This window comes from Physcomitrium patens, chromosome 20 (assembly GCF_059467195.1).
Source record: "Physcomitrium patens ecotype Gransden chromosome 20, ASM5946719v1, whole genome shotgun sequence".
Lineage (NCBI taxonomy): Eukaryota > Viridiplantae > Streptophyta > Bryopsida > Funariales > Funariaceae > Physcomitrium > Physcomitrium patens.
In genome coordinates, this window is record NC_143429.1 from 7,109,104 (window position 1) to 7,130,000 (window position 20,897).

Consider the following 20,897-nt stretch of genomic DNA (forward strand, 5'->3'; position numbering starts at 1 on the left):
AGGATTATGAATTTACAAGACTACTTAGATTTTTTTTTTGTATTTTTGAAATATTAAACATTGATTCTTATAATGATCATTGATGTAAACTATAATAGAGTTATTTTTACACCTTCTAATAAAATATCGATTTATAAGAAAAAATATTTAATTCTTCATTGGATATAAATTCATAAATGTATGGAATAATTATTTGAATTAAAAAACATATTTATCATAATTATTTATTTATTTACATTTGCTTTGAATATTAGACACAATATTAATTATGATAGATCTATGTAACTGATAAGAAGAAAAATTCTAAATGTTTCCTTTACTATATTATGTCGAATGTTCCTAATATATCATCTATGCAATAGATCATGATGACTTTGGCTTGATGAAACAAACTGCATGAGAACAAAGAAAAGGCACAAATAAGCCATCTTATTTGTCACATGGTTACATATACTTCACGTGAAGTTTGCATGAAGATTAATTTGAGATTACATGACAGCATATATAAAAAAGAGTATGTATGAAAATTTATCAGAGCTAAAACAAAATAAAATAAAATAAAATAAATAAACTTATTATTCCTACGGGTGTCTCACAAAAAGTATACTTCCAAATGAACTATTTTTTTCCAAATTAAAATACCCTAATGGTTCAATTTTTTTTGGGTGTATAGATTTCCAATTCTTTTTACAAATACCCAGTGCTTTCAATGAAGCTTTCTTGTTGCAACACCTATTTCAATTTTTACATAATTTTCCTTTTAGGCTTTGAGATTGTATGGTTAAAGTAAATTTGAAGTAAAAAAAAAGTGTAACTCGAGATTGTTAATTATGCACCATAAAATGGAGACAATTCTCAAAATTTCGATTAATTGTTAAGAATAATTAGTCCTTGGGAGATTAATCAACTGAAATAACACTATATATGGTAAATTAATTGTGAACCATGAGTATATTTTTATTTTTATTTTTATTACTAATAATTTAAATATTTGTCAAGTTTTTAATCTTTTTGTTAAGAAGTCAATGAGTAAACTTGGTTACTAAATTCATTTTTCACATCCATTTTATTTATTATTCTTATGTATATAATTAAAATGTTCATATGTATATTTAAAAAAAAACAAATATATATATATATATATATATATATATGTATATATATGTATATATATTTATATATATATATATATATGAATTTATTTATTTTTAATTTATAAGGTTCAAATGTTTTCAATTTTAATCAAAATCATATCATAGAATGTATGTATGTAAAATTATTTTAACACAATACAACATTTAAATATCTCGTTAATGAATCCTATTCACTTCAATTTGTACAATTAGTATTCTATAAACAACACATATATGTCCATATGTGTGAGTGTATATATATATATATATATATATGTATACACACATATATATAAACACACACATGATTTTAGATATGATAATCAATATATTTATTTTTAAAAGAATTGTTAAACTTTCAGAGACACTATAGTGCTCCGAATCAACAGTCATCATGTTTAATAATTTTCGAGTCATTTTTTCATTTCATTTCATATATATATATATATATGTGTGTGTGTGTGTGTGTGTGTATTAGAACTAATACCTTATTTGCTTCTTTACTAAAGTACAAAATTAAATAACCAATATCAAATTCACACAAAAAATCGAAGTCATACTGGAAAATACAAATGAAAATCATTAAAATGACTTTAATAAAATGGACGTTCAGGTGCATAAGTAAATGCACTTGGATGGCATTTTTTAAGGTTGCTCACTTCAACCCAAGAAAATTCAAGTGAGCAACTCATGAAATCTCCATTTAAGCCTAATGTAGAAGAACCTCAGCTGTAGATAGTGAAGCAACATGTACGTTCCTGGTAGAAGGAGAGGGAGATCGTGAAAGGAGCGCCAGGTTCGAATAACGGGGAACCGGGAACGAGAAACCGGATCCCCCGTTCGAAACGTGAGAATCCCTAAAACCCTGCCGAGTCCCACGTGGGAAGTTTGTTTCATGGTTTGTCATCGAGAAGTTGCTGCTTGCGATTAGAATCCTCGCAATAGATTGTTCGAATTCACCGCTGCATCGCCATGAAGCAGGTGTGGAAGATCGGCAGCATCTTCACGGCCGTCGTGGTGGCCTGGATCTCGTTGCTTCTCGCCAAGGATCTGCCTCCCTCGGTGCAACTCATCGTTCCATACGTAAGCTGCATCTGTTGCGCATTCGCTCTTTTGCACTCGTCGCTGTTGTTCGATTCCTGTGTCATTTCGTGAGATGCTACGGGAGGGAAAAAACAGAAAAAGCACGTTATTCAGGAGTATACGTGGTTATTTTCAGGTAAAGGTTACATGGCATCTGTGCCAGGCAGGCGTAACCTGTAGACTGAGCATTTATTTCTGTTTCTTTTCTTTTCTTTTTTTTATTTTTTTCAAGTCATTTAGAGTGGCGATGGTCCCAGCTTGTCGGCACAAGATTTTTGATGAGTGTGGGTGAGATTTTTTGTCTTTTGGTTTTGAGTCTGGATTTGACAGTTTAGTGTTTCTGAACATTCTGCAGATCCCGATGTTTGCGATTATGTCGTTAGGGTGTTATGGGCTAGGTGCGCTGGGTTACGGCATGATGGTGTTTCGGGTTTGTCCTGAGGAAGAAATCCTACTGCAAAAGGTACAAAGTCGTTTCTCACTGGTGAAATATTGTGCATATTCTGGTCCATTTCTAGCCTCATCAGTTGGTGTCCTTTTCTTCCTTTCATTCCCGTGAGAGGATGTCCTGCGTGGCTCTAACTCCACAGTAGTGCACTAAGGTAACAGAGTAATATAACTATCAGGATTCGTCTCTGACGGATAAACTTTGAATACAGGACATTGCGGAAGCAAAAGCATTTTTCAAGGAGCGTGGTGTTGACATGAGTGCAGACTAAACTGATTCTTCCAATGTCTCAGTTCACTTCAACGCCTTGTGACAAGATCTGCAGTTTTGTATCTGAACACTCACTGTCTGGAGACAACTCAGTCGATTTAGGGTCAACCAACTCCGGATTACAATGCATTCACATAGCGAGTTCCAAATTTGCGAAATCGTTGAATTGGATTATATTTCCTCCATGCACCTCAATGGAGAGGTGACACGGTTGTATAAAACAGGGGGTTTCCAGTAAGCCCAGTTTGCATACCGCTGGGAGTGTGTGGAGCTGTATTTGAACAGCCTGGGTGTGCATGAAAAGCAATCAAATGACTGCCATAGTTTGGGCAGTGTGATGGATATGAAAGTAAAAGTGAATCAGGAAGTTCATCTGCGAATTGGACTTGAGCAGCACAATGTGGCAGATGTGGGCGTACACTGAAAGACAGGGCTATCCAGGTGAAGTGGAACAAGCTCGCAAGTAGGCTTGTGCAACATCTGTGAAAGTGAACATGAAATTTCTGTACTTGCCTCTGTTGGAAACTGCTGAGTAAATGAATGATTCTGATGTTCTACCATTTCTGCATGTCGAACTTGTAGTAGGTTATCAGGCACATGAGGTTAAGATATTCAAATCTGCTCAATCAGAGAGCTCCTCATTGTGGTATATCACAGCTATCTGGATCCAAATTTGGTGCCACACACTACGAATTGTACTTCGCTCTGCAGGCAGGGTCAGACACTATGATGAGGCGGCAACTACTATCACCCTCCATCTACAAAATAAATAAATAAATAAAATAGCAATAATAGCATGGGGTGCAGTAACTAGAGTGCAGCAATTGCTTGGAAAGATTGACTCCGTGTGTGATTTTCGTTCGACATGTATGGTTGAGGGAACCATCGCCAGTAAACCACACCAATCATTTTGGATAATCCGTGTCTATGTGTGCTCTGAACCATGTTGTGAGAGGAATGGGCATGACACAAATACATAAACAAGAGATCCATTCACAGCAAAAACATGGATTATCCTAGTTTCGCCCACCACTGGCGAGGTAAGAACCACACAACCTAGATCATAACTCTTCCAATTTCAGCCACCTTGCACCCTTTGGACCTGGTGTGCACTGGGGGGAAATGTATCTCTGTAGGCAAGAAAAAAGAAATGCAACAGCTATTTTACTTACAGAAGACAAATTTATTTTTTCAAAACTTTGGTATGTGATTTTTCAGTTGATGAACTGCTCCAGAGGAAATGAACGTGTAGCATTGTAAATGATTTGGATAAAATTACAGACACGTTCTTTCTGTTACAAACAGTAACTGCGACAAGATTTTTGAGTGGGAATCAAAGATCGTGTTAAACCCCTACCGTGTGAATGTTGATACTCACATGAATGGCTCGATTCATACCGGCATTGTTGAGAAAGAGGGGCAGATGTAGGTGTCTGCTGGGCTCGTGAAGCAATTCTTCCCTTCTCCAGGCAGGCCCCACGACGAGTTATACCATGTGTTTTGGCGAGTCCGTAGGGTAGTGTCGGGTATAAGGTAGGGCGGAATGGGCTGCCAGAATCATACCTTTCTCGGCCTTTTGGCTAAGATCAAGTGTAGTATCTGTTCTTATCAGTTTAATATCTGATACGAGGCTCATCGAGCCTCATGATATTAATCTAATTTTTCTCGGGTGCGGGTCCATACGGCAGCTTGCTGCCCGGACTCGCAAGCGTCGCCTCGGTATTGCACTACCTCCTTGGCCGGCGCAGCCCTCCCCCCCCCCAAGGGGGACCCAATGCAAACACAAAATCGGACTTGTAGAATGACAAAATCGGACTTGTAGAATGACAAAATCGGACTTGTAGAATGAGTAGCTGCCTGTCGAGAACGTCGACTGCAGCCCTCAACCTCCAAGCGGCTAGAATTGAGCGGCTGCGGTGCACCGCTGCTGTCAGTTCCCATCATGGGAACCACTCCGAAGAATGGACATCACCCTCGATGGAGGAGCCGCTACATTTCCCTGCCTAGATGCGTGCAATATACACTCCGCCTCACGGGCGAGCATAAGTGCGCTTTGAATCCCCACTTGGAAGAAAACGAAAGCGCCGACCGGCAGCAGATTGCGGATTGGCGTAGTCAAGAGCTGGTCTTTGCTTCACCAAGCCTCGTGTCCAGTAGTCTTGTGCAAGCATGCCGAGAGAGAGAGACTGTGGTAGATTTCAGAGTGGGAAGCAACCCCTCAATCCCTATGGCTTCTGTCTTGTGTGCACTAATCTCCTTTGTTTCGGAACCTTAGTGAAAGGCTTTGAGCCTGGAGGGAAGAACCGAACCGCGCTCGACGCTGCGAATACGAACTTCGTAAGAATACAAATACAATTTTGAATTCAGTAATGCAAAGAGCGGAAAAGCATGAACGGTGCTCCGTGTCGCAGCTTCATAGTTTTGGACTTCAACTTCCGCATGTGTATTTGGTTCAAATGAACGAAGTCCTTGTTGGTTTGTGCACTTGGTTAGATTTCCGAGATTACATAGTGTGTACAGTAGATCTGTTCACGGTGGAATTCGACTACTAATATTTTTTGTTAAACTGAGCAGGTGGTGGGCGTGGAGGTGCGTGGTTTAGAAAGGAATAAATGTGAAGCATGCACCAAGGTTGTCATGGGAGCAGCCACCTTCCTCGGGCACCGCAGGACAGTGGTGAAATTGAGAAACGTTTCGAAGCACCGGTGGTCTAGTGGTAGAATAGTACCCTGCCACGGTACAGACCCGGGTTCGATTCCCGGCCGGTGCAGGCAGTCGAACTGCCATGCTAGCTGGAATAGCTCAGTTGGTTAGAGCGTGTGGCTGTTAACCACAAGGTCGGAGGTTCGACCCCTCCTTCTAGCGCTGTCAGTGCCAAATCCACCTCCCCCGACATTTTGCAAACCCGCCAGACCACTGCCAACGCTTTTGAGCTCCATCACAGATGCCTCCATTCTACTCCTCTTTGCCCCACTGCCCCCTTCACTCCCATCCCCACAAACATGCATCCTACCTGACACCCCTCTCAAAACTCCTCATCTCTTGCCTTGCCCTACCCCATCACTTACATGCCACATAGTATCCCCCCTCCCTCCTCCTCCTTTTTTTTTTTTTTTTTTTTTTTTTTCTTCTTCTTCTTCTTCTTCTTCTTGTCTATGTGATCCCACTTTTCAACAAAATCCCCATCTCCTGCCTTTGCATCTAAATAGGACATCACCATTATTCAAATGTAAAGACATCCATAAGTACATCTCTTTGTACCATTTCTATATAAATTTAAGTTTATACAAAAGCATACAAGATGACATTCATTGCAATATTTATTGCTTGCAATTTGGATCCATCATATTAAGAGAATAAGAAAAAATCATAGATGCTATACTTAGAAAAAGTAAGAATAGATTTGGAACTATTGTGGATCTTCATGAGCTTCTTAACATTCTTAAGATCGAAATTTCACGCATCACCAACGTTAACCATAGAAGCATTATTTCTACATTTATGGAAGAAGTCCAAAGTCTACACTAAGAAGTTGTGTAATTGAAGGACGTAAGGAGATTAGCCTCCAATAGGATATAGTAATAAAACAATGTCAACACAAATTAAAATAAATAGAAACTTCATGACTTTAGTAAAGGCAATACAATCATATTTTTATCTCAAAGTTCATAATATTTTTAATCCAAAATTTGATACACCTTGACATGGGCCATAGAAGATTTAGCTCATATTACCTAAAAATATAATTCTATTTATAAATATGAAAACCTATAATTTACATACCATTATCATAAACACAAATAAACCTTGTCAATACAAACTCAAGTTCTTGGTTACTATGTACCAATATGCTACTCTCTTTAAACACATCAATAAGATCCTTGAGGACAATGCCAAGCCATATTCATCATATAATCACGATTCTATGTTGAATCCAAAACAACATTTTAACATTATCGATGCCTATATCACCATCTCATCATTTGAACAAGATATATATACCAAGCACCATATCTGTCGAATGATAAAAAAAAGGTAATTTTTTGCTATATATGCCGTGGTTATTTTAAATGATGGAAAGTCATCAAGTAATATTCTTAGCTACTATTAAGATTTTCAGGACATTTTAGAAAAGAAAAATACACATATTCTCTTAGAGCATCAATCATATGATTGTTCAATTGATTTGCGAGAAGGAACTCAATTACCATTTAGATCAATCTACAATTTATTGCAAAATGAATTAGTTGCATTAAAGAAGTATATTGATAAGAATTTGGCTAAGATTGTTATACTTCATTCAAAAAAAGCATAAATCTCTACAAATGTGCATAAACTATCAAGGACTTAATAAGATTACCATCAAGAATAGGTATCTCTTATTTCTAATTTCAAGTCTACTTTACCAATTCAATCAAATAAAGACCTACACAAAAATAAAACTACAAAGAGCATACAACTTCATTCATATCAAAGAAAGAAATGAATAGAAGACTGTTTTTCAAACTAGATATGGATATTTTAAATTTGATGTCATGCTTTTTGGACTCACAAACATACCAACTAGTTTTTTATATCCCATAAATAATATTTACTATGAGTTTATTAATGATTTTGATATCTACTATTTAGACAATATTCTAATCTATTCTAAAAATATAGAAGAACTTGAATTTCATATTCGTCATGTGTTACAAAAACTTATATATACATGATTATATACCAAGATGGTAAAGCATGCATTCTACATTACTTAAGTTAACTTCCTAAAATACATCATTTCTACAAAAGTTAATGATGGATCCGAAGAAGGTCTACACTATCATAGATTGGAAAATTTTAAGAACAACAAAAAATATGCAATGTTTTTTGAGATTTGCAAATAACTACTAGATCTTTATCAAAAGCTTTTCTTAAGTTGCAACTCCACTTACACGTTTGACTTGTAAAGACAAACTTGAGTAGGATAAAAAAGCTGAAGCAATATTTGATGCTTTGAAGAAAGAATTTATTTTTGCACCAATCTTATATTGCATTGACTTTTTTAAGGCATTCTTTTAAGGAAACAAGTGCATTAGATTTTGCCTTGAGTTGAATATTGTCACAAATGGGAGTAGATGACAAGCTCCATCCAATAGCTTTTCATTCCATGAAATATTCAACAATAGAGATCAACTACAAAATCCAAAATTAATAACTTATTTCAATTAAGGATTCTTTTTAGAAATAGCATCACTATTTAGAAGGTGCTTCTAGTCCAATCACCATGTATATAAGTCATAAGAATCTTGATTACTTCATGTTAGTGTAAATATTAAATTGTTGCCAAACTCATTAGAGTATGTCATTATCAAGAGTTCATTTTAAGATCACATATCAACCTAAGAAACAAAGTAAATATACCATTAATAACATATACAAAATTTGTTTCTTAGGTTGATATGTGATCTTAAAATTCTTGTGATATTGTCTATTAAGTCTTTAAACAATTATTTTGCGCATTCAGAATTGATCTTTGAATATTATGTTCTTACAGCCTCGATAAATTAACAGATATGCTTAGTGTGCAATATTGTAGATTGATGTCGCGAAATCAGTACCTATGATAGCTGTGTATTTTTCTTTATCTGAAAATCTTAATGTGAAAGTAGATGACTTGTCATTAAACAACCAAATGATCAATGTTGTATGTTCGGTAGATATAGTCATGATGGTTAATGTTGGACGTCTGCGAATATGTGACTGTTCAGATTGATGTGATTATGATGGGCATTTGTAAGGCATCTGTGTAGTGACATGTTAATGTTATGACAATATTTATAAATTAGGTTTCATGTTATTAGAATTTATGGTAATCATGAAGCGTGTCAGTGATAATCAGAGCACAGATATATGATTTGACAGCTGCCCAAGAAAGTCATGAGATTTCTATTTATTTTGGCTGTGTTGACATTGTTTGTATCTATTGGTAATCTCTTTGGTGTCCTTGCGATATGCACCTGTGAGACTCAAATGTGAAACTATCTTCTATGGATTGGATGATAGTCGATCTTAGAAATGTTAAGAAAGTAATCATGAGATCCAATCTATTCTTACTTTCTAAGTATGGCATCTGATTTTTCTTATTCTCTGTATGGATCAGATCCCGTACAATAAATATTGCAGTGTCATCTTATAAACTTTATAGAAAATGGCAAGATGACTGTCTTTGGATGTTTCCTATTTGAATAATGGTCTAGATAGGCAGAAGAATGAGTTTGAGAAGAGAAGAAGAGAAGAAAAGGAGAGTATGTGGCATGTGATGAGTGAGAGTTTTGAGGAGGGCAATTGAAGTGAGAGATGCGAAGGGCAGGTGAAAGAGCGATCTGTGTTGAGCTGCGCGTGTTCTGGCAGTTTAACAAAGCAGAGAGTAGTTGGCTTGATCGTATCTGTTGTGGCTCACAACTGACTATTCAGCATGGATGCCGACGAGTTCGATCTGCGCTGAATACTGTAACCGCTGGCTCGCGTTTCTCACTCGCTGATCTGCGGTGGCTTTGGCTACGCTGGCTATTCACCGCTGAGTACTGTACCACCAGTTGGTAGTCATTCACCGTGGGAACCACTGATAGTCACTGATTGCTGGAAATCAGTTCTGGCAAACAGGCTTCTGAACCAGTTGCCAAACGATGGTATTTGCGTGCATGGGTAACTCAGTTTATCACATGTTACGGTTCATTCTCCTCGAGCTCAAGCTAGACTGCTGGAAACCAGTCTGAATCTACACGGTTCGCTTCGAACTGGACGCTGACAAGCTGACTCGCCCGATCACAATCTGGATCATTTGCCGGCGCTGGTTGGCGCTCAGGCTGAACAATATCTGGCGCGGAATGTCCATCGGTGCATGATGAGGTGACGGCGGTGCACCTGACAACCGCAGCATTGCTTTGAGCTGGCTGAACGCGAACGTCTCGACAGCGTCGTCGTACGAGATCACGTTGAAGCAGTGTTTCGTAGGCTCAGCCAGTGTAATGACCGAAGGCGACGCAGTTCCGAGAAGGCAAGCTGCCGCCAGATTAATATGTCGATGAAATCTTCATGTCGATATTGAAACTGATGAAACAGATACTTGACAGCCAAAGGCCGAGAAGGTATGATTCTGGCTGCCCATTCCGCCCTACCTTTACCCGACACCTACGGACTCAAAACACATGCTCGTCGCCTGTGAAGGAAGAATTGCTTCACGAGCCCAGCAGACACCTACATCTGCTCTTTCTCAACAATGCCGGTATATCTGGTATCAACATTCACACGATAGGGTTTGATCTTTGATTCCCTCAAAAATCTTGTCGCAGTTACTGTTTGTAAAGAACGTGATCTGCTTCAAATCATTTACAATGCTACACGTTCATTTCCTCTGAGCAGTTCATCAACTGAAAAATCACATACCAAGTTTGAAAAATCGTGCTTGCTGTATCATGTCTGAATCATGACTTGAAGCCGATACCAAACCGACACAATTTTTTCAATTTACTTAGCCGTAATTTGTAGAAAATAGAAAAACAAGGACATTCGCTACATTCAGGAATCGACTTGGATAGGAACTTAACTCAAAGAATGAACAATTTCTGGGTGAAGGATACAGTACATTTGAGAGTTGGCCAGACTAAGAACCGGATTAGAGCACGAGCTTTACTCAGTCAACAGGTGGATTGCAACATCTCCAACATCACATCCTGCAAGTTTTTCTACAAAATCTCTGCATCTTCAGCAGCAGTCTAGTGCCTAGCAGTTAGCTCAAGTTAAAATTGATTCTCACCTACACCTATTCCATAAAGAAATCTAGAAGTGCAGACTAAATCGACTAGTCATTTACAGCGAGTGAACACCAGCTTGTATCGAATGATGCATGGAGTCGGAGCTTAAACTTTGTTTTGAGATACTAGTTCAATTGCACTACCAAGGGGCCAAGCAGTTTCTACAAAGGACCCACTGTATCTCACCTTTTTGACTAGCGTAATCTTCGTATCTGGTTGCACCTGAAACCCTGACACGAGGAGTGAATACTGATATGTCAAATCCATGCACAAGAACTTTCTAGTATCCTCTTTTAGCTTCGGATACTCTTCAGCTAGCTCATCAATACTAAGCACGCAGATTTTCTTAGCAGCTGCTTCAAAATCTGAGGGCATGACCACTGCCTCTGCGGCATCAGGATCTGTTACGATCCCTGCCTCAAGAGCTCGATCAAAAAAGAAGGATGCCACAAATAGCGACTTCATTCCAGCACCGCCGCCTCCACTCCAGGTTCCTCCAAAAGTGCACTTAAGGCTGTCACAAGTTTGATCCACTTTGAGAGCGTTAACAACAAGCGTTCTACATTTCTTGTAATCTCCGCCATCCGCGCTTGCACTTGCCTTGTATTCCTGTCCAGCATATATGTATGAGCCTTCAAAGCCCTTAGCAAGACAAGGGCAGGATTTGGACTCATCCACAAGCTTCAAAACTTCCGCCCTGGCAGCCAACAATCCGTAGCTGAGGTAGCTGTGCACATATAAGTTGTATGAGGTTCCCAAGAGGCTCATTCTCCTTACATAAGCTTGTTCACCACTGCGGGGTTTAGGAGCTGACAAAAAATCATTATCAGAAATTGCATACGCCATTTGAACAGAACCTCCACCAAGATCCACAATGCCGACTGTTTGATCGAAGGATTGCCCAAGGCGCTTTAGTAAATAATTGACTGTGACCCACTGGTACGAGCCCTCTTGTGTTCCATCTATGATACTCACCCATTCGGGCTTGAATTTGAATGAGCTTTCCATCAACAAGGTATCAACCTCTTTCAAAAGGTTAGTAGCTTGATCTCCAGGAAGGAGTCTAAGACCCGCGGTTGCACCAAGAAGTACAGGTGTAGTCCTATACTGTTCAGCAGGGACAACTTTCAGAGCTATGTCCAGCAAAGGCTGCAAAGACGCTGCTCCCTCCTTTGGACTAAGCGCATAAGAACTCAGTCCATGAGGAAGCTGCTTAAACACTTCAAATTCATCCCCAACTTTGACAAGCTGTAAATTCTTGTCAAAAGAAAACACATGCACTCTGCTACCGGAGCTTCCTGCGTCGAAAATGACTGCATATCGCTTCTGTTCCGGAACTCTCACATTGTTGCTGGGAAGTTCGTAATTAGAGTCGTATCTGGCAGCACTGGGCGGATCAAGAATGCGCGGCATCAGCACCAAGACTACTGAGATGAGAGCGAGAGGCACACAAACAACAAAGATCACTCCCCTGTACCGGTGGCATTTCTCAGGAAATGTCTCTCTACGGAGTCTCCTCATTTTTACTCAAGCTCTTGAGACTAAGCAGGTTCCCCTTCTTGAGGCTGCAGCTCAGACTCAAATAGAACACCAGTTGCCTTTCTCCAGATCCGAATTGTCTTGAAGCGTACCCTAAAGAATTGCGTTTTCCAGATCTTGATTGACCTTGAATTCTGCTTCAAGCAATATAAGAAGTTAGAAGTGTATACATGCACTACAGGGCACTTGCACTCATAGTTGCAATTCATCAAAACTTGTACTTCCAGTCTGACCATACCCACAGCCCTAATCACTTCGGAGCATGTGAACTAACTAGTAGCCAACCAACAACATTAAATAGAGGATTCTACACAGAAAATAATAATATTATATCTTGTAAATTACGACATTATTTTTCGTTGACACAAATTTTAAATTTCAACACCTTGAGGTGTCATTAGACAAGTATTGCCTCTTTGGTTGAGAAAAACTACAAAAACAGACTAGGAGAGTGTTTATTCTCGGATTCTGAAAAGCATGGCATGACGCCAATCACTCACAGATGAAAGTCTCTACTAAAGATGTCCTGGTAGAGCAGAGAGCGAGCTGAGGTTAACCAGCTATCATCAGTAATAAATTTCACAACTGGCAAACCCAAAAGCATATAGAATTACTCATAACTTGAATAACCCAAAAAAGTTACGTTACAATTGAATCTGAATGTGTATCCATGTAAAGAACGAGTCCCATCACATCTTCGTGAACAAGTTTGAAACGGTTAATCTGCCAACTCCGTCGACCTTATTGTCCCACTACTCTTTTGTGAGGGGGTCGGCGGAGCCGCTATACTAAGCGGATTTGAAGTCAATCAAGCCATGGGAGTACTGAATCGAAAGTCATGATTCGTTTCACAGAAACAATGCACGACGATGCTGACGAATTCTTTCAGTATGGCTGTCTAGGTCGACCATGTCTCACGCATTTGAAAGAAATTCCTAAACCGCTTCTATGAAGAACATACGTGGACCCATCTGTTAAATATCTTAAGTTCACCTGCATTGATCATTCACCATCTCAGGCGAGTTAGATATTTTTCGTGTCCTGCTATCAGATCATAACCAAGGATATTTTTTCGCTCAGGATCTTGTAGACAAACAGTTGAAAAGCTTTGTTAGAAGCTGTCTTTCAAAAATAAATATAAAACACCCGACTTACACACCTATACGTTGGCACAAGAACCGAAATAGAAGTGCATCTAGGGACACCACATCGCTTCCCATTGTGCTACTTGATACGCACTACAAATTTGAGTGAAAGCATCATAGTAAGCGAAGAATGGCTTTGCTAACCTTGGTCAATCTTTGACAGCGTTCAAGAGAAAATTTGCGTAAAAGACAATACAAAAATCCCAAAAAATATAAAATGCAATACACATTCCGTAATGCCACATTTCGTAAGCAGTGTTTCGGGATCTACACGTACAAAATATAAGCACCAAAAACACGATTCCTTACGAAGCAAGAAACGAACATTGCACACCTGAAAGGTTTCGAAAAGTTGGGATATATTTACCCCAACTCATGCCCACGAACAAATTCATGAACTTGGGCACCAAGATCTACAAAACTCTCACCTCAGCACGCCGACCGCTGAAAACGACCCAAGCGTAAGCAATGACACCTCTGCGTCAACAGACTACAATAATTGCATCTCATTCTCACACCGAACGCACTTTTCCACACAAACCACCAGATCTACACAAAAACCCCTCGAACACACAAAATCTGCTCGGGAACAAGACTCACCGGAGAAGAAACGGAATTCCAGCTCGTACACGTCCACGCAGCGCCGAAGCATCCAGCGAAGAATCGGCCGTCAACAGGCGCAACCGCTACGCTGATACCCGCGCACAAAGATGTCCACGCGACGCTGCGGAGCAAATGCTCTGGAACGAGGGAAAAATCACGTGCGCGATCTCTCGACGCACGGACTTTCATGGCCATAGCCTCATTGCTTGCGCCATAATGTTTTCACGGCGCGATGTGCTCCCGTTAGATATGAGAACCGGGATCATACCCGGGAGGAACCTGTGAAGTTGAGATCTAGGTATCCTCCAAATACAAACATGAACCGGGGTAATCGGTCTAGCATGATGGAGAACACGGGTTCCCGTGACGGGAACATAGTACCCTCACTTGGGAACAAGTTCGGGAACTTCGTCTTGCCCCTGCCTACCACATCCGAGTTGCCATTCCGACGACTGCGAGAAAACATCAACGCGTTAACCGAGCGTATTGAAGTAGCACGGAGGGAAGCGTGGCGTGGATTGTCAGCTCGTGGAAGTGTTGCAGCAGCGCGGACGGGCAGGATCGGACATTTTGAGGTAAAGACTCGGTGTTTGTTGCAGTGTATTGCCGATGTTTGAAGCGTTTCATAGCGTTTGGAGACACTTGAGCGGCACCTTCAAATAGCTGTGCGTGTGAACAGTTGGTCGAAGGATTGCTTGGGATATTTGTTTACGGGAGGATAGTGATCTGCATCGGGTCGGATTATTTTTGTTTGTTTCAAGGGATGGAGAGATGAATTTGTTGCGGTGGATCGTATGTTTTGGAGTCTGTGCACGAAGTCACGGCTGTCGATTGCTGCGGGGAGCGTGGTACAGATCTATGGAGGGGTATTTGGTTTAATTGTTTGACGTGGAGTTGCTGGGACTCAAGAAAGGTTTGATCACTTCGATTTGTATGATTGCCCTTGAATCCGCGCTGGCGGCGCTAGAATCGAGCTCTAGGACTTGCATTTCACCGCAATGCGGCATGATGTTACCATTTCATTTCTTGAACAAGACCGATTTCGTTTGTGTGAAGGTGAACGTGAGGTTGAAAATATATGCAATCTCTAATGTCTATTGTTCCTTTGAGGGTGAGGTGTCGGAGATGGATGTAAGACTTCAATTAAGTCAATTGAATGTGGACGCTGGGTTTAGTCTGGAAAGATTTTGAACGATTCGATTTCGATCTGATGATAACTTTCAGTCCATCGGGTGTGCCCTATTAGTATCATGATCCGCTTCAAAGAGCACTGGCAATAGGTTTCAATATTATTTAGGCAGAGTATCCAGTGAGAATCTTGTCACTGATTTTGCGTGGTACCCGTTACGATTGCTTTCCTAGGGTTTTTGGGATTCCAGACTACCGCTTAAATTTTTTTGTGCTGTGTAAATTTGAAGACTGCCTCATGCAGAAGAAGCTAATTAATACTCTGAGGTTTAAGGGTTTCCTAGCAACATCACAGTCGTGTATGTACCTGTCCTATGACATTAGACATTCAGAAGATAGGCACTGTTTGGTAATCATATGATTTATGAATTTCGTGTGACATAGCATTTGTAAATTTCAGATAGAGCAGACCACAATGGCGAAGTGATCTGTATCAACGGTGCACAAACTTTGGAAAGCTTAAATTATTGGTGGAAATTTGTTAGTTTAGTCAACAGGAACTATGACGATTTCAAATCTAATTCACATCTTGCCTGGATCGTGTAACTGCTAAATAGTGGCTCAAGCCAGGAATTTTTTGTACAGATTTCCCCATATCTATGTTTTCTGTACTTTATTGTCTCTCCATTTTTGTAATGCTCAGGCAAAGAAGTAACCTTAGTCTGATTTTTATTTGATAGTTGGATGTTATTAGATAAGTCTATCTATGGGATAACTTGATATTGAAGGTAGAAAATAGTCTGCTAGTTAATGAGTTAGTAACGCAAGGGCTTTCGTTGCTCCATGAATGTGTTCGATTGTGCGCTAATATTGCTGTAAAAGTGTATCTCTGCAGAAAAGCGAGACCATTGTGCAGTACGTTATAGCAATTAAAAGCCTCACATCTTTACTAGGACAACCTCGCAGAGGTTATTGCCAGATCCTGACTTTTCTAGTAAACAGATTTTTGACAGGGCTATCAGAGGTGTTCAGAAGGGACGACAAAGACCAGCATGTCAACAGAGGGAGGACTGCATGTTCTTGATGGATCTCAGATCAGAAATGCATTACCCGATCTTCAATCGAGGAACAGTTTTTCTAAGAATGATGAAGGGTCGAAAGGGTATCTGACACCATCTGAGATGCGGCAGGCTGCGGAAGCAGAAGCAGCCGCTCTTCTCTTAGGTGTCCAACTTTCCTCAAAGATTTTTGAAAATGCTGCATCAAAACTTCCAACTGAAGATTCTGCAGAGATCACGGAGGACGTGTTTTCCAGTACTCTGCAGAGTTATCTAACAGCAATTGCTGATGCTTTAGAAGGTAAGTTCTTAGAGCGAGTGCGTCAGCTGTTTGGTTGGTCAATCCATTTGGTTCATGGCTTTTCATATTTTTGGAAAAAGGTGTCCTGCTAGTTTGTCCATGTCAGTTCATGGTCATTCTGTCTCCAGGGATTTTACCTTAGCGTTTTAGAAGAAAAATGTTTTAGTAACAGATGGGAAATACTGCAAGAGCGTTTGGTTGTTGAAGGGCCTACAGTTGTAAACTAGGCGATCACAAGTGCATTGCTTCATTGAGCTTTCGCATGGACTCAATCCAGCTATTGATCTCAATCTTTGTTTTTTCTAAAACATTTTTTCACACAGATGAGCCGGTAGTAGTGTCAGTACTAGACGGCTCAGCAATTAAGGCTTTGCTAGAAGATGAAGATGATTTTGCGATGGTTGCCGAGGATCTGTTTGAGAAGTTAGACACTGATGAGAGTGGCAAGCTGAGCAGCAAAGAGCTTCGACCTGCCATTATGCAGCTGGGCGTTGAGCAGGGTGTCCCTCCTGCCGCAGGTGTGCTGGCTCTCTTGAACTTATAACCACTAATAGTCGTGAGCTCCTCAAATGGCTTCGTGCATATCTACATTTGTTTATACGATTAAAAGAAGGCTCACGTCGAGTTGGTGATTGCGTCTTTTTTTAACTTGCATCTTGAATTCAGTGTAAATGTTGAATGAGGTCTGAGTGGCATTTGCAGCTACTACTGAAGCGGAGGAATTGGTTACCAAGTTGATCAACAAGTACGGCCAGGGAACCGAGGAGCTTGGACAAGCTCAATTTGCTGCATTATTGCAAGATGTCCTTCAGGATATGGCCGAGTCTCTTGCAGAGAAACCTATCACAATTGTACGAGATGTGAAAATGCTCAACGGCTCTCATTTGCGAAAGGTTGGTTTTTGTGACCATTCCTGTTTTTCACCTTTAGCAGGTTAATCACAGCTGTTATATGCTTTCTAGAGGTATTCCCAGTGGCAGATTAGTGGCGAAACCTCGTTTGTAGTCTACCTACAGCGGAATCCTGACATTCGGTTGGAGCAACACATAGATAGATGTTCTCACCTTGCTGCTGTACAATTTGATGATGCAGATGCTGGCTGATGAGAAGGCATTCAAGGAAATGGCAGATAACATGTTTAATGACCTAGATGTCAACAAAGATCAACGCTTGAGCAAGGCTGAAATCAGACCATTATTTGAACAACAAACTGCAGCGTGGGGTCTACCTCCCGTTGGTGATTCGGACACAGAAGAACTATTTGACGAGGTTTTCAAGGCCGTTGACTCAGACAAAAGTGGGGAAGTTGAAAAGCCTGAGTTTGCAGTTCTTGTCAAGACTCTCCTTGCGGATTTTGCGGAAACGTTGCGGCTCAACCCAATACTAGTGGAGATAGAAACTGCCTCTCGTTGAAGCATCGAGTCATAGTTCTGGGGGAGCGATGTTTTCTAAAGTCGTAGTCCATTTTTGGATAAGATGACTTTGCACCCAGAGTTCTTGTGAAACGTGACACCAGGTATGATGAAGGCTTGATGATATTTTAGAGTGACAATTTTATGTGGCTAGAGGCTCATGAGGTCGTGAGATCGAAGTGGAAATGATTTGTGAAAGCTACTTCGACCTGGGTAGCTTTTCTAAGCTAGGATAGTTATATGAAAAAGATAATTAAACTTCAAGCGGATCAATATAGCTCACAGAATCCATTCTTCGTTTCTGTTTCCTGAGAACCCACCAATGTCCAAGTTACAAAACTCCGTGGGAGAAACAGACGTGCAGTGCATGCATAAGGTTGGTGTGATTGTTTGCGTAGTGATGTTTCTGGATGACTTGAATAGAATCAAGTGCATAGATAGTCAATTGTCTCACACAAGATCTTCGAACAATCCACCAACCGGCGTTGCCAGTCGTGCGGAGGGCACGGTTGGTGGGACGGACTAGCGGTGCGACGCGTGTAGAGAATGCATTGGCGGCTGCAGATTAGACAGTTGTTCGCATCCGTTGTAGGATAGATCGTTAGGATACTCGACTCTTACCTGTGTTCGAATTCCGGCATCGGAAGCCCCCGAGTGAAAATTGGACTACACATCTTTTCTATTTTCTTTTATTCATTGTCCTCTCTGCCAGGTCTACCCTCCTCATCGTTGCAGTCCTCCCGGCGAGAACCGGACACCCGCACACGGATGGAGTGCCCTTCGAACTCCTCTGTTCCCTGGACTGTACATGGAACTCACTCCATCACTCTCAATCAAACACACTTAATCTCTAACTAGGTGCCTCTTCTAAATTTGCACCCAAATCAAGCTCCAGCCCAACCCCCAAGCCACCCCTCCAAACCACCCATGAAGCCATGCGAAATTCACTATGTATTTTTACAAAAATCTGTGCAGCACGCAACCATTGACGAAAGACGAGGAGCCTAAATGAGGAGGAGGCTAAATGAGTTGAAAAAGGCTGCGTCAAAATTTGGGCAGCACTTGGTCTAGACCCCAGATGTACATAAAAAAGGGAGAGCGGTGATACCTTATCACATTTGAGGGCATATTTGCTATTATCACAAAATTAAGGAGAAGATTTGCTAGTATTACAATAATAAAAGGAAGATTTGCTGTTATCAAAATAAGAATATTGAAAATATGTAATTTCTTAAATGAATAAATTTATTTTTTATTAATAATTTTTATTTACTTATTTCAACAATTTGTTCTTAAATACACAATTTTTTTTTATTCCTAGTGATATTCACTCTTGGCTAAACTTTTAACAATATCTTGAGAGGTAATGTTACTTATTTCTCTTAATAAACTAAATTTTATTAAAGTTGCCATTATGTAACAATTTTTTGTGTATTTTCAATTTTTTCAATACATATTTAAAATAAAGTTCAAAATTTATATTCAACTTTGAATTTCTAACAGTTTTAATATTTGAAAAACAAGACTTAGAACACAATTTTATTTATTAATTTGGTCTAGATTTAAACAATATCATGTATTGGTATACAAATGTTCTACATATTCTACTTTTTTTAATAATTAGGTTGACAAAACTATTATTTTATGATATACACAACCATTATAGATATATATATATATATATATATATATATATATAATTTTTTAACCATTTTTATTAAAATTTGTAAAGAAAATCTATAATCTAAACTTAATAGGGTTACTCTAAAAATCATATATATATATATATATATATATATATTTACATTAATTAAAAATATCTATAATTATAATTTATAATAATAAATAATAAATTTGAACTCCAACTATGTTTTCTAAAATTAGATATATAATCCAAAAGTATTATCTAGTATGAATATAAATTTTTTATAATTTAATAGTTCTAAAAAACTAAAAATTAATTATTTAATATGACCAATATTTCATCATATGAAGTTATCAAGGACACAAATAAAAAAATAATAAAAAACTTGCTACACTCTTGTGTCACTTAGAAAGATTAGATAATTACTCAAAGATAGTATAATATTGAAACAAGAATGACTATTGCAAAAGACAAGAAGACTAGAGACTCTTGAAAGAAGACTAAAACAACTTATCTAAGTATTCATATATGTCTATGACATAATTATTATTTTTATTTTTATTTTTACATTATTTTTTAAAACTAAAATATTTAAAACTTTTGCTGACTATAGAAATATTTTATGAATTTATAAAACTCTATAAATGAATTATTTTATTGTTAATTTAATATTTTAATATATTTTAATAATAATAAATGTTATATATAATTCATCTTTAAGTATACATTTATATACATACTAAATTTTGGCTCAAATATGCATATTATAATGATATAAATAATTTATAGAATCAATAAGCAATTTTAGATTTTACTATATACAATTTGTAATTATTACTTAAATGATATTTTATTAATCAATTACAGAGGATAAACTCATATATATATATATATATATATATACTCAAACTACAAGCACACCTCAAATTACTGTAATTTCATCAAATATGTCTACACACTCATCCAAGGCCTTTAATTGTCTAATTTAGATTTCTTTTTTCTTGTTCCAATGTGGGTCTCAAACCTCTTCTTTTTCTTCTTTGTCCCAATATAGGCCTTGTTGTTGGGATAAAAACAAAAAACAAATAAGATGTGTGGCAAAACAAAAAAGATAAGTAGGGAACCAAGATCCTTGCTTAGGCAAGCAAGAGAGAAGGAGAGGGCTGGGACTTGTGCCTAGACAAAGAAAAGAAGAAAGAGATGATTGGAATCTATACTTGGGCAAGGAAGAGAGAGAAGAGAGGATTGAGACATGCACCAAGACAAGAAAAAAATGATTTAGATTAACTAATGAATGGCCTTTGATATGTTATAGACATAATAGGTGTGCATATAA

The 20,897-nt window shown here is 38.8% G+C and overlaps 3 protein-coding genes and 3 non-coding genes across 13 annotated transcripts; 5 read left to right on the forward strand and 1 right to left on the reverse strand.

Moving 5' to 3' along the window:
- Positions 1 to 2,035: 2,035 nt before the first annotated feature.
- Positions 2,036 to 3,494, forward strand: LOC112273050 (dolichol-phosphate mannose synthase subunit 3). 2 transcript variants are annotated; one of them, XM_024501385.3, is made up of 3 exons: positions 2,036 to 2,352; positions 2,572 to 2,679; positions 2,876 to 3,494. In XM_024501385.3, exons 1-3 carry the CDS (start codon positions 2,290 to 2,292, stop codon positions 2,933 to 2,935), a joined length of 231 nt encoding a protein of 76 aa, XP_024357153.1. In that variant the 5' UTR covers positions 2,036 to 2,289; the 3' UTR covers positions 2,936 to 3,494. The 2 variants fall into 2 exon arrangements, with proteins under 2 accessions (XP_024357153.1, XP_024357152.1); XM_024501384.3 differs by having other exon boundaries at positions 2,036 to 2,216.
- Positions 3,495 to 4,493: 999 nt separating this feature from the next.
- Positions 4,494 to 4,687, forward strand: LOC112273806 (U2 spliceosomal RNA). Its single transcript, XR_002967215.1, has one exon. It is a non-coding gene; the product is annotated as a U2 spliceosomal RNA (small nuclear RNA).
- A 946-nt stretch (positions 4,688 to 5,633) lies between these two features.
- On the forward strand, positions 5,634 to 5,704 carry TRNAG-GCC (transfer RNA glycine (anticodon GCC)). The gene has a single exon. It is a non-coding gene; the product is annotated as a tRNA-Gly (tRNA).
- Positions 5,705 to 5,725: 21 nt separating this feature from the next.
- On the forward strand, positions 5,726 to 5,799 carry TRNAN-GUU (transfer RNA asparagine (anticodon GUU)). The gene has a single exon. It is a non-coding gene; the product is annotated as a tRNA-Asn (tRNA).
- Positions 5,800 to 10,580: 4,781 nt separating this feature from the next.
- LOC112273613 (putative apyrase 2) lies at positions 10,581 to 14,225 on the reverse strand. Of its 6 annotated transcripts, none has more exons than XM_024502564.3 (3): positions 14,015 to 14,204; positions 13,263 to 13,891; positions 10,581 to 12,403 (listed from the first exon to the last, which is right to left on the reverse strand). In XM_024502564.3, exon 3 carries the CDS (start codon positions 12,249 to 12,251, stop codon positions 10,836 to 10,838), a length of 1,416 nt encoding a protein of 471 aa, XP_024358332.1. In that variant the 5' UTR covers positions 12,252 to 12,403; positions 13,263 to 13,891; positions 14,015 to 14,204; the 3' UTR covers positions 10,581 to 10,835. The 6 variants fall into 6 exon arrangements, with proteins under 6 accessions (XP_024358332.1, XP_090101210.1, XP_090101209.1 ...); XM_090245084.1 differs by having other exon boundaries at positions 13,263 to 13,352; positions 14,015 to 14,166; XM_090245083.1 differs by having other exon boundaries at positions 13,843 to 13,891; positions 14,015 to 14,066.
- A 325-nt stretch (positions 14,226 to 14,550) lies between these two features.
- Positions 14,551 to 18,231, forward strand: LOC112273614 (uncharacterized). Of its 2 annotated transcripts, none has more exons than XM_024502566.3 (5): positions 14,551 to 14,592; positions 16,148 to 16,504; positions 16,828 to 17,022; positions 17,207 to 17,397; positions 17,597 to 18,231. In XM_024502566.3, the coding sequence occupies exons 2-5, from the start codon at positions 16,198 to 16,200 to the stop codon at positions 17,915 to 17,917; spliced, it is 1,014 nt and encodes a 337-aa protein (XP_024358334.1). In that variant the 5' UTR covers positions 14,551 to 14,592; positions 16,148 to 16,197; the 3' UTR covers positions 17,918 to 18,231. The 2 variants fall into 2 exon arrangements, with proteins under 2 accessions (XP_024358334.1, XP_073385450.1); XM_073529349.2 differs by lacking the exon at positions 14,551 to 14,592 and adding an exon at positions 14,779 to 14,930.
- The last annotated feature ends 2,666 nt before the right edge of the window (positions 18,232 to 20,897 follow it).

Bases quoted from the DNA above. Each gene is read 5' to 3' on its own strand.
- LOC112273613 (XM_090245082.1), bottom strand. From the start codon at position 12,251: ATGAGGAGACTCCGTAGAGAGACATTTCCTGAGAAATGCCACCGGTAC.
- LOC112273050 (XM_024501384.3), top strand. From the start codon at position 2,106: ATGAAGCAGGTGTGGAAGATCGGCAGCATCTTCACGGCCGTCGTGGTG. The intron at 2,217-2,571 runs GTAAGCTGCATC...AACATTCTGCAG, and splicing joins TGCAACTCATCGTTCCATAC to ATCCCGATGTTTGCGATTAT. The intron at 2,680-2,875 runs GTACAAAGTCGT...CTTTGAATACAG, and splicing joins AAGAAATCCTACTGCAAAAG to GACATTGCGGAAGCAAAAGC.
- LOC112273614 (XM_024502566.3), top strand. From the start codon at position 16,198: ATGTCAACAGAGGGAGGACTGCATGTTCTTGATGGATCTCAGATCAGA. The intron at 16,505-16,827 runs GTAAGTTCTTAG...TTTTTCACACAG, and splicing joins AATTGCTGATGCTTTAGAAG to ATGAGCCGGTAGTAGTGTCA. The intron at 17,398-17,596 runs GTTGGTTTTTGT...TTGATGATGCAG, and splicing joins ACGGCTCTCATTTGCGAAAG to ATGCTGGCTGATGAGAAGGC.